The following is a 12788-nucleotide window of genomic DNA, read 5'->3' as shown; positions in this document are numbered from 1 at the left end:
ACCTAAAACTAAAGTCAACACTATGCTATTCATTCAGAATGGATTTTAATGGGCTCTGCTTTCTTTATATGCATAACGGATATCTTATTTACTTTCATACTGCCTTGTGTCAAAGGGCTTTCAAAGACACAAACCAGAGAAAAATAATAACAAATGTCACAATAAACGTTTTCTGACTTGAGAGTGCTGGCCTCCCAGTAGCTTATAATACATACACATACATACATACATATATATATATATGTATATATATATGTATATATATATATATACACACACATACGTATACATATACACATATGTAATATATATAATATACATACAGTCTTCTTACACAGTGCCAAATGCTTCTTCAGTTCCTTCACCTCATCTGTTTCCACATTTTTTTAAAGTTTATTTTTATTTATTTTCAGAGAGAGCGTGTGTGTGGGAGGGGTAGAGACAGAAGGGACACAGAGAATCCCAAGCAGGTTCTGTGCTGTCAGCACAGAGCCCGATGTGGGGCTGGATCACAGGACGCTGGGATCATGACCTAAGCCAAAACCAAGAGCCAGACACCTAACTGAATGAGCCACCCAGGAGCCCCTGTTATCACATTTCTTATGTTCCTGTGGCATTCTTAATGGTCTAGGATTAACACACTTCACTCAGTGTATAACCTTAGGTGAATTTCTTAAGTCTTGGTTTTCTTATGGGACTATCTACCTTAGAGTAGTGTTATCATATATTCATCCTAATTTGTAATCAAGACATATAAGATACGTGATTTGATATATGACATATATGACACATATATTCTGCCTAAATTGTCAACGAGGAAATTAATTCTATTAAATATCTGTATTTATTAGGTTGACAAACATTTTTAAAATTTTAAATCATCTCCTTTTAATGAATATGTGAGAAAACAGGTATTTTCTTATTCTGCTACTGGTTAAGATGGTTAAAACTTTTCTGGAGGGCAATGTGACAATATAAATCCAAAGTTTTAAAACATGCACGTGCCCTTTGACTAAGAAATGTGATTCCCAGATACCAATCCTGAAGAAGTAACTAACGGTTTAGCTAAAAGCATGTGTCTCAGAGTATTATTTTACAGTATAAAAAACTGGAAATAACCTAAATATCAGTATAATAGGAAGTTATATACGGTTATATGGTAAATATGGTTATAATTTATAACAAATAGGTCTGTACCATAAATTACCAGATGGCTATTACAGATAATGTTATAGAAATGCATTCACTGCCACTGAAAGACATCTAAGATATAGTGTTTAAGTGGGGATAAAAGGCTGCAGAACTGAATGTATTATAAAAATTATGTACTTACACATGTAGGTGCATATTCATGATGCTTGTTACTAGGTAGAGGGATATTAATCTTTCTACAATGAACATTATTACTTATGTAATAAAATTTTTTTACAGACATGAGGTATTTATAACATAAAGGTTAATCCATTCTCTTTTAAATAGTTAAAGATAGGTTAAATAATTTACAGTATAAGCAGGGGTGCCTGGCTGGCTCAGTCAGGAGAATGGGACTCCTGATCCTGGGGTTGTGAGTTCAAGTGCCTCATTGGGTAGAGATTACTTAAATATAAAACCTTAAAAAAAACAGTTCACAGTATGAGCAGATAGTTTTAGATGCAAGGAACTCTACTGACCTTTAAGGGTCCTCTATAGTCAGTACTCCATTTGTGGTGGAAAAAACAGCATTTTTTTGTTTGTTTTTAATTTCTAATTTGTTACAGATGGGCATTTTTATAAAATACATGAAAGAGTAATTATTAGAAAAATAAAATTAAAGGCATGTAAAATACAAGCCTCATTTTAAAAATAAGATTCACAAGGGGTGCCTGGGTGGCTCAGTCACTTAAGCGTCCGACTCTTGGTTTTGGTTCAGGTCATGATCTCACAGCTGGTAGGTTTAAGTCCTACGTCGGGCTCTGAGCTGACAGTGTAGCGCCTGCTTGGGATTCTCTCTCCCTCTCCCCCACTCACATGCGCGCTCTCTCTCTCTCTCTCAAAATAAATAAATAAACTTAAAAATAATAAAATTAGATTCACTAGCATAAAGTTACTCTATCAGATTGCTTTACAAAGTTTCTCGGGGTGCCTGGGTGGCTTAGTCAGTTAAGAGTCCAACTCTTGATCTCAGCTCAGGTCTGATCTCTTGGTTTGTGAGTTCAAGTCCTACAATGGGCTTGCGCTGACAGCACAGAGCCTGCTTGGGATTCTGTCTCTCCCTCTCTCTGCCCCTTCCCCGCTTGCACTCTCTCTCTCTCAAAACTAAACTTAAAAAAAAAAGTTTCTAAACTCTTACTCTCAATTTCTGCACCTATCTTGTCACCGTCACCTATCCTGGCCACAGACCATACTTCCAGTAGCACGGCTCTAAAGGATAAAAAGCCATTTTGCAATGGACTGACTAATAACTATCAAGTAGACTAGCTTCTGACTATCTGGGCAATCTTCTGCAATCGAAGGTAACTTTTTCCAATAAAAAGGAGCATTTGGGCTCTTCCCCTATTATGTTTACCCTATTTACAAGCCTACAATGTTCTTCTTATGCTAATAGACATTTTCAATGGTCATATATAATTTTAAACCATCAATCCTTTTCCAAAAGAATCAAATACAATCTCATATAGTAGAAACCTGACTTCAGAGAATTAACATTTTACAAATGATGGGGAAAACAGTAGTCATTAGGGCATTCCAAAGGGGATGTGCCAGAAATAGAGATTCACCTGGGTGAAATGGGAGCGATGGAAAAGGTACACGTTCGTACTGAGAGTTTAAGCTGCCTATTTGCTCCCAGAGTTAAGCAGAAGAACAGGAGACAATCTGCCAGGTCCTTGCAACACGAACACAGTCTCTGGGGAAAGGGCTGACTGAATCTGTGTCACTCTACCTGAGGAATGAAACAATGACGGACTCGTTTGGACTCACGCCAAAGAAATGGAAAGTGTAAACATCTTACTTTATGTTGAGATTAAAAAAAGTTTAAGTCTCAAGTGATTCCCTGAAGTGATGTAGCCTGGTCTCCAAAGATAAAGGTTCGCAGTTTATTGTCAAAGATAAAAAAACTGAAAGTGCAACGGATCAGAAACTAAGGATTCTCAGCCTTTGTATTAATACAAGGCATAGAAACACTAATTATTTAATTATATTATTTTTAAGTTGCTGCAAATTTAATCTGTTGGTAGAAAAATGAAAAACTATACCTAGGCACAGTGTCTTACACACAGTAGGTGCTCAATAAAAGCTCACTAAGCATTTAGCTCTTCAGGATGTCATAGAATGGTAGGTCAAATGCTGTATTCTTAAGTTTTATCAAGTGAGAGGTTGAGAGCTAGATGAGAAATAAGAGGAGCAATGATTTAATATGAAAGGAACAGAAAGACTCTAATATGTAAACAAAAGACAGAGGCAGAAACCAGAACTAAAAAGAAATGTAAAGAAAAAGCTGTGAAGTAGTAAATGAAGTTTCTAAAATAGTCAAAAGGGAACAGGAAGATGCAAATCGGTAGCACTGAAGTCTTAAAGGGAAAAAACTTCTCACTGAAAGCCAAGAATGGTGAAATCCAATCCGTGAAGAAGTTTGTAGTATTAGATTCTTTCTCCCCACTTCATACAAAGTATGCATTTTTAAACTGAGGTATAACATATACAGTCTGGTGCACCAATCTTAAATGGACAGCTTGATATATTTTTACACATGTATACTTCTGGGTACCCACCAGCCAGATCAAGATACAGAACACCTTCAGGGCTTCCTCCTCCACCCACCATGAACTAATCACCACTGATCAATTGTGCCCGTTTTGATCGTCATGGTTAGCATACAGAATGTGCGCTCTGGTGTTGGCTTTCTTCACTCGACCTCAAAATCTTGAAATACGTCCATATTTTTGTGGGCATCAGTAGTTTGTTCCTTTTTACTGCTGAGTAGTACTCCACTGCACGAATATACTATAATTCTGCTGATCCGTTCTCCTGTTGATGGACACCTGGGTTGTTCTCAATCTCCTGCTATTATGGATAAAGCTGCCATGTATGAGCATTCTTGTACAAATCTTTTGGTGGACACACACACTCATTTTTCCTGGATATATGCCTAGACCAGACTGCTAAATTACAAGCTAGGCGTGTGTTTAACTACAGACGACCAGGCCAGCTTTCTAAAGTGATCATATCAATTTACTCTCTGATTAGCAATGCCAGAGAGTACTCCTATAAAGTTTTTAAATTGAAAAAAGTTCTTTCGTTGAAACACAAGAGTTTTGAGACCTTTTTGTTTTGTTTTGTTTTGTATTTCTATTTTTTAGAGCAGGGGTAACATAGGCAGAGTGCTCATATCTCAGGGAATGTACAAGATGATGGGGGCTGGGGAAGTGTGAGAAGAAAATAGTGCAACTTCTATTTTAGTTTCTTATTCTTTTCCCTAAAAAGTAAGTTTTACTAATATTTCATACATAAGTTGACACTGGTGTCCTTTTTCAGATGGTTGTATTTATTCACTTTGGGCCTACTGTGGTTTCCTGCCATTTGAGAGTGCCTGGTTGAGCAAAATTATGGAATATTCACTTCTAACTGAACTCTTGCCAAATGAACAAGTGGCTAAAAGGAGTCCTATAAGAGAGTACTAATAACGTAAGCACAAGCAAACAAGGAAATGGCCAAGCTGACAGTTCTGTTATAGAAAATCTCTTTAGGTGATAAAAACTGTGACTAGCTAGTCAGATCTCCCATGAAACAGGCAAAAAATAACATTAATATTTTTAAAAATATAAACAATCTATTACTCTTAATATTTTGCTAATAAGAATTTACAAATTTTTAACGTTTATTTATTTTTGAGACAGAGAGAGACAGAGCATGAACGGGGAGGGTCAGAGACAGAGGGAGACACAGAATCTGAAACAGGCTCCAGGCTCTGAGCTGTCAGCACAGAAACTGACGCGGGGCCCGAACTCACGGACCCCGAGATCATGACCTGAGCCGAAGTCGGACGCTTAACCGACTGGGCCACCCAGGCACCCCCGCTAATAAGAATTTTAAAACATAAATTATATCATTTGTCACTCCCTTCAGATTCTCTTGTATTTGTTTCATAATGTACAGAATAGTACAAAGTACATGTATACATAATTTTTTAAAATGTTTATTTATTCATCTTTATTTTTGAGACAGAGACAGAGCATGAGCGGGGGAGAGGCAGAGAGGGAGTCACAGAATCAGAAGCAGGCTCCAGGCTCCGGAGCGGTCTGACGCGGGACGCGAACTTGTCAACTGCGAGATCATGACCTGAGGTGAAGTTGGACGCTCAACCGACTGGGCCACCCAGGAGCCCCTATAATTTAAAGTAAGTTTACACAAATTTTTTTTTACCAACAGGGTACACAATCAAAAGGGTTCAGAGACTCGTTTTAGTGTATTTTTAATATTAAGCTAGTTAATCCTTGGGTACAAATGAACTTGTAATTTTTAAGTCATATTTAATCAAGTATACTCCATTAGAAACAGCTAGCTGGCTACTGAATGTTAACACATCTGAACTGGGAGGAAGACAGGAATTAACTGGGAAGAGGAAATGAGGGAACTTTCATCGGTACTGATACTATGCTGTATCTTGCAAGAGGTTTGGACTATACCAGTGTACATATTTGTCAAACTCACTGGTACATTTAAGTATGTTTCAGTTTATGTAAATTTTACCTCAAAAGGCAAAAAAAAAAAAAAAAAAGGATCTAAAAAAATATTGACCTCTAGTTAACGATAATGCATGCTGAAGTGTCTAGGAGTAAATTATACTGACGTTGGCAACTTACTTTAAAGTGCATTAAAATAAGATGGACTGCTATATGGATAGAGGCATGGATATATGAATAACATGATAAAGCAAGTACAGTAAATGCTGCTTAGAGAATTTGGGTGACGGATAGAAGGGTGTACGATTCTTTTAACTTTTCTGTGTGTTTGAAATTACTCATGATAAAATGTTGGAAAAAAGAATCAATCTACTCCTAGGTTGAAAATTAAAAACAGTATAGTGATACAGGTTAGAAATTCAAGCTAGAAATTCAAAAAGGAAAAAAAGGCAGGAACATTCAACCACCACTGCTTGATGCTTTTACATACGTTAAATCCGTGAGGGCTGAATTATGTCTATTTCGCAAACTGAAACTTAGATTACAGAACATGCCTAAGGTCAGAGAGTATGAAACCCAGCCCCAAACTGAATCTAACCTGACCATTTTCCTAGATGCCTGAGTCCTCTTGGCCCACATTCTTCACAAGGGGCTGCCTAGAACCAAACGTCTTCACTGCAGCACACAAGCTGGTTCTCCATCCAAGCGTGGACCACCTCCGATAGAAAACTCCCTACAGTCTGAACCGAAATCTGTCTCCCCCACATTTTGCCTCCTACGCCTGATCGTCTGATCGCTTGGGGCCATATAGACTCTAATCCCCACATGACTGGTCTTCATAGCAAGCGACAGAATTCAAATAAGTAGAGTTTTTTTCCAGTGAGTACTTTATAACATCATCTACAAGCTATGACTGGGTGTAAGTGGGGATAATGCCTCACAGAACTGGAGAAGAAATAAAATGAGAACATATGTGAAGCATACAGCACAGTAACGAACAGATTAGGGACTCAAATATCTTTTTCTAACCCTTACCTTCCCTTGGAAATGATAACATGCCACTCACTGTAAAATAATACTTTTTTAATTAAAAAAAAGAAAGACTTAGGTCCTTTCCTTAAGTTTATGTTAAATGTGAAGAGACTTAGATTTTTCTTTCCTGTATTTACTACACCTAACAACCCAACTGACTTTGTTTCCTCATTTCACTTTTCATTTTGCCTTGTTCTGGAATTACAAATTCTAGGAATTTTATGTGGATTAGATATACAACTACGACCACTTCTGCAGCACGTTTCTGTTTCAAAATTACTACAGGTGGCCAACCTATGAAAGCAACTTGTTAAGGAAACTTTAAGTATTTTCTTTTTGACTCTCAGAAGTTATTTATCAAAGGTAAGATTAAAGGAAGCCACTGGATTACAAGGAACCGACCAACTGGTGATGATAATCTTTAATTCACTTTTGACCACGTGTATACCAATGAACCCTATAGCTGTTTATTTCTTGATAAATATACTCAGAGATTCCCTAAAGGATGCCTGAAGTCACAAATCTTGCCCCTTTAAGCAGGATGGCACTTCGGTATGAAAAGTAACCAGTTATCCTACCGTGAGGTTGAGGCCAACCTACAGTTCACATGTGGAGAAGAGTGATTTTCACAGCCTAATGGAACCTGAACCTCATTTGAGATCTGAGGTTGTCAGTATTGGAAGGAATCCTACAGATGATCATTTTAGAGTTGCAGAAATGGATATTCAGTTGAAATGATTAGCCCACAAAGACCAAATACCAAGGCCCCCAATTCCTGGCACAGTGTTCTCTCCATTTCACAATCATGTCAAACTAAATACAAAAAAAAGTGATTATAACCATCCATTACTTCAACTTCACTAATTTCAGCCTGGCCACCCGTGATGTCACTTCCTTTTGTGAATGGGTGGGTTTTTTTTTTTTTCTTTCTTGGTCTAGCTATCTGCACTTTACTGTAATACAACATTTTAGAGCTCACACTCTTATTTATGCCAGTATTTCCCCACATCTACCTCTGTTCCCCAAAGATACCAACAAGCCTCCAAGATGCCTTGACCCTCCTTTCCACTGTATTTATTTCAAACAACTAACTGCCAAGTATGATCAGAATTAGAAGTAAAAGCGATTTATTTTTAAAACACAAAGCACACACGGTGGTGTTGATCTCTTCCCCAAAAGGCCTGCTTAAGAAAAAAAAAAAAAAAATCGAATGCTGTGCATTACACGCAGATGCTTTCTAGAGACAAGAGCCCGGCGACAGCCTTGCTAGATAGGAAAGAGAGAGCTATTGTGGACTGTAGTGGAAGGCCAAGGAGAAGGTCTGGGATCCGACCTAAAACAAATATGGAGGTGAAAAGGCACGAGGAGCTTCCCGGACCCAGCCGCCGGGGCCAAGCGGCGAGCCCCCCTCCCCCCCAGCTCCTCCGGGTGGGCTCGGGAGAACGATGGGCAGCGGGGATGCACGTACCCCAGGACAATGATGGGGCCCGCGGGGAACCCGGAATCGCGCGCAGGGAAGACTCAACAAGTCTGGATGGCGAAGGATGCGCCGAGGGATGGATGAACGGCTGCCAAGAGGCTCCCGCTGGCCTCGGGACGGCCACGGCCCCTTTCCAGGATCCCCGGCCGCGCGGCCCCCGCCGGCCCGCCGCCAGCCATTTGCATTACGCTCCCCTACGTGCCCCGACGTTCGCCCGGGACCCGGCTTCCCACCCGCGACCCTGCCCGCAGCGATGCCTGCCGCCCAGGCCCGCCGCCCGGCGGCGCGGGCTCCCAAGCCCCGGCGGCGGGCCTGCCCGGGCCGGAGCCGCCTTCGAAAGTGGGCGGAAGGATGGCCGCCCTCGCGGGGAGCGGGCGCGGCCCGGAACCCTCGCCTCCGGCCCGGGCACGTCCTCCGTGCGCAGTGCCGCCCGCGCCTCCGGCCCCGGCCGCGGCCGGCTCGGGGCGCCGGGCTCCCTCCGGGCGCCGGGCGCCGGGCTCCGGGCTCCGGGCCGAGGCGGATGGGGACGGGGACGGGAGGAGGGGGGGCGGGCGCGCCATCATGAAGGGGAAAATGGTGGGCGGGCGGGCCCGCCCGCGGCCGCCGTACTCACCCGGGCCGGCCAGTGCGGGTAGCCCTTCATCTTGGCGAAGACCAGGTCGCCCGCCTTGTACTCGCGGGGCCGCGGACGCGCCATCCCGGCCGCTTCCTCCCCCGGTCGTCCTTGGTCGCCGCGAAGATGCCGGGAGGCCGCCCCCCCGCGGGCCGACGGACTGCGCCGCGCTCCCCGCGGGCCTCGAGCGGGCGGGCGGACGAGCGGCCGCTCCGACGAGGGGAAGCGGCGAGGCGGCGGCTGAGGCGAGGGGTGGGCGGGGGGCGCAGCAGGCCCGGCAAATCACGGCCCGGCAGCGGGGGAGGGGAGCCCCCGGCCGCTCGGCTCTCGCCCGCGCCGAGGTCCCCGCCGCCGCCGCGCGCTGCTCACAGGCGCCGCGTCGCCTGCCTCATGCCGCCACCGCCGCCGCCGCCGCCGCCGCCGCCGCCGGCCTCCCTCCCGGGCTCCCGGGCGCGGCGCGAGCGCCGGGCCTCGCGCCTCCTCCGAATTCCTCCTCGGGCAGCGACCGCAAACACGATCTTATTATTGTTCTCGCGCGCGCTCAGCATCCCCCCCGCCCCGCTTCCCGCTCCCCTCCCCTCCCGCGCCGGCCGGTTAATTCCTAGGTACACGGCCGGCTTTCGCCCAGAAACCGAGCGCGCCAGCCCGGCTGCTCGGCGGGCGGGCGGGCGGGCGGTGGGCGCGTCCTCCCCCAGCACCGAAGCCCGCGCGGGGCGGGCGGGAGCGCCTACTCCGGAGGACGCCCGCCGCCCGCTCTCTTTTGTTCTGGGCCCGGAGCTGCCTGGCGCAGCCCAGCCAATCACCACCTGGCCGCCCCCCTCCCCGCCGGCCAGCGCCACCCTGGGGGGCGCTCCCCCCCCCCTCCCCGCCCCCGCCCGGCCGCCCCCCGCGGCCACTGCTGCGGATGCTCTCCGGTGAGTGGGGCACAAAGGCGCTCCAGGCCTGGGGGACGACTGCGGAGGGGACCCGCTGCCCCGAGCATCAACCAGGCTGCTTGGAAAGAGCACCGCTCCGGAGTCGGCGATCTTGTCCGGTTCTCGCCCCACGTCTGCCCTTGACAGTGGGTTGGGACCCACCTAGGGCAGGCTCTGGAGCCGGGGTCGCGGGAGGTGCCGTCCTGGGCCGAGCGGCACAGTCGGGATTCGAACGCGGACCCGCGCGCCTCCAAAGTCCACAAAAGCTTATGCTTCTCCTTGCGTGGATCCTTACAGGCCTGCAGTTTTGTGGAAGGGACTGAACTCTGGCAGGTCACTCGTTTCCAGTCCTGCCAACGTTTTGGACAACGTGTGTTGAATCTGTCCAATGATGACCGCTACTTCTTTACAGCATCCTGAAGCCCACCTTTGGGAAGTCAGCGGGCGCAGCTCCTGAGTGGAACAGACTTTCTGTGGCCTTCATTTTGTCACAAGAACAGTTCTTGTGTGCGTCTGTCCCCTCTTCTAAGCTCTCCTGCCCTCCCCCCTTTGATAGCAGCTATTTCTTTCTATCAGCATCTGCCTCCCTCACTTGCCTTGTAGAACTGTGTGTGTGTGTGTGTGTGTGTGTGTGTGTGTGTGTGTGTGTGGAATACCAACCCTTGCTCCTGTTCCTAGTGCTGGGCTTCCAATAATGGAGCTCTAAAGTCTCTAGACTTTCTGATGATTATGTTGTTACTAGTGCTTGACATGACCCCCTAATGCATTTCCTTACCACTTGCATCTGGTGATTTTCCTTTTCAGATATGACCCCTTCCTCATAGCTCCTACAGGCTCACCTGTCTTGTTTTCTCACTGTGCAAAACTAGTCTAGGTCCTTTGGCCTCCGTTATGATAGCCAGCATCAGCCGGTTCAGGCTTCTATAACAAAATACCATAGACGGGGTGACTTAAAAACAACGGAAAGTTTATTTCTCACCGTTCTGGAGGCTGGGAGGTCCAAGAACAAGGCAGTTCTGTTTTTTTGGTGAGGACCGGCTTCCTGGTTCATAGAGGACAGTGTTTTCAGTAGTGTTTACCCTGTGTCCTTCTACAGGTACGAGTGGGAAGAGGGCATGGGGGCTCCCTGGGGTCCCTTTTGTAAGGACACTAATCCCATTCATGAGGCCTCCACCCCATGACCTCATCCCCTCCCAAAGCCTTCACTTCCAAATACATTTGACATTAGGATTTCGCATACGAATTTAGGGAGGACACAAACATTCAGTCCATAGCAGTCTGCTAATGTGTCTCCCACTTGTACCACCTGTCATGTGTATCTGTCATCATGCCATCATGCGCCGTCCATGAACCTGTGAATGGTTCCTATGTCATCTTATGTCAAAACTCAATCCCTCCGACTAGCTTCAAAGCCCTGGCTGTTGGCTGCCTGCCCCCTATGGTCCAGCCTCCCTGTGGGCATAGGGTGGAAACAGGGGAGAGGAAAGGAATGAGAACGGAAGGTTGTCAGTTGGAAACCACAGGGAGACTTTCAGCAGAGAAGGGACATGATCCTGGTTTGGGTCCAGACGAATTACTCTGGTGGCCAGCGCGGAGGTGGATTTGAGGCTAAGAGTCTGGAGGCAGGAGCTTAGCTGTGGTGGTGGGTGCTGTCACCAGGAGACAGAGGGGCTGTGACAGGGCTTGCTGACTCACTGGATGGTAACTAGGGAGGAAGAACCAAGTCAGAAACCCTTCCCTGGTTTCTGGGTTAAGCAACAGGATGATTAGTTTTGGCACTCAGATGAGGAAATCCATGAAGAAAGGGCAATCTGGGGATGAGATTATAAGTGGTTTTGTGTGTTGAAATTTCCGTGGGGCGTCTGGAAAGGGATGCTTAGTGAACAGCTGAATATACAGCTTAGAGAAGGTGGTCAAGACAGAATATAGAGATTTCAATGATACCATTATACCAGTGGTGGTTGAAACCCTGAAGAAGGTTCCCAGGAGACTGTATCCAATCAGAAAAGCAGTGGCCAAGGATGGAGCCCGGTAACACTGACCTTTAAGGATCAGACAGGAAAAAAAAGAAAGAGGAGTAGAGTGCTGGGGGAACCAAAAAAATCAAAGAATGTCCAAAAGGAGGGATCCTTCCAGACAGATGCCCACAGGAAGGTCAAGTGGAATAAGAAACGAGATCGACGCATCGAATCTGGTGACCGAGAAGTCTTTGGTGACCTTGGTGGGAACTGTTTCACTGACATGGTGGAGGGGAAGAAACCAGGGAGCAGCAGCGGCCCAAGATGCAAGTGAGATGCGCGCATGTGGAGGCAGCCAGTGTAGACACCTCTTTCCAGGCAATGGAGGAGGACGAGCAAGAACGCAGGAAGGGTGAGCTGTCCTGTCGTGACTGGCTGCTTTTTAAAAGATTGGAGAAACAGAGGAGTTTACAACGTGGAGAAGCAGTCAACGGAAAGGTTGAAGACAGAGTCCGAGGGGGGCGCGTCACTCGTGGGGCCAGGAGATGTCTCCCAGCTGGGCGTTGGTTTCAGGGTTTCGTCTGAGCCTGGTCTCACCGCTCAGCACACGTCACGTGCCTCTGCCTCCCATGCCCTAACCAAGTCAGCCTTAATAACAGACGCACAGGGCATTCCCCGTGATCCCCTGGCTGGTCCTCAGGAACCTCCTAATGTGCCTGGCTGAGAGCCCGTCCGTCTCCACGTCCAGGCTGAATGCAGACCACCTTGTCAACACAGTGCTGCTGGGGTTGATGCACTGCCCTGTGGCTTTCACTGCAGACAGGGCTTTCAGACTGGTTCCTCTGCTTTTATGCAAAGGACTGTTCCTGTGGCGATACCAGAACAATGCTGTATTCAAATATTTAACAGATAATAAGTAACCCTTTAGAGACACCAGGAAGGCCATTAAGAGTCTGATGTATTTTATTTTAGTTTGGCCCCAAGAGCTGGTCTCTTCGTTATGTCAAAATAGAACGCATTAATTTTACTTATGAAACTTGGAAAGAACTCCGTTCACAAATGGTTATAATAACTTCCTTTGATCACTTTTGATTTTATTATCCTAAAATCCCTCCGGGTTCCTACTTCGCC

General features: G+C 46.1%; 1 protein-coding gene across 1 annotated transcript in view; it reads right to left on the bottom strand.

The window, feature by feature from the left end:
- HDGFL3 (HDGF like 3) overlaps nucleotides 1-9193 on the bottom strand; it is a 72890-nt gene extending 63697 nt beyond the window's left edge. Inside the window, exon 1 of the mRNA XM_053888633.1 lies at nucleotides 8786-9193. Coding sequence (XP_053744608.1) covers nucleotides 8786-8869 — 84 coding nt within the window. The 5' untranslated portion in view covers nucleotides 8870-9193. The remainder of the gene's footprint in view (nucleotides 1-8785) is intronic.
- Between the last annotated feature and the right edge of the window lie 3595 nt (nucleotides 9194-12788).

This window comes from Panthera pardus, unplaced genomic scaffold (assembly GCF_024362965.1).
Source record: "Panthera pardus isolate Hobbes unplaced genomic scaffold, ASM2436296v1 HiC_scaffold_23, whole genome shotgun sequence".
In the NCBI taxonomy this organism is placed as follows: domain Eukaryota; kingdom Metazoa; phylum Chordata; class Mammalia; order Carnivora; family Felidae; genus Panthera; species Panthera pardus.
This window is presented reverse-complemented; position numbering and strand designations above follow the sequence as displayed.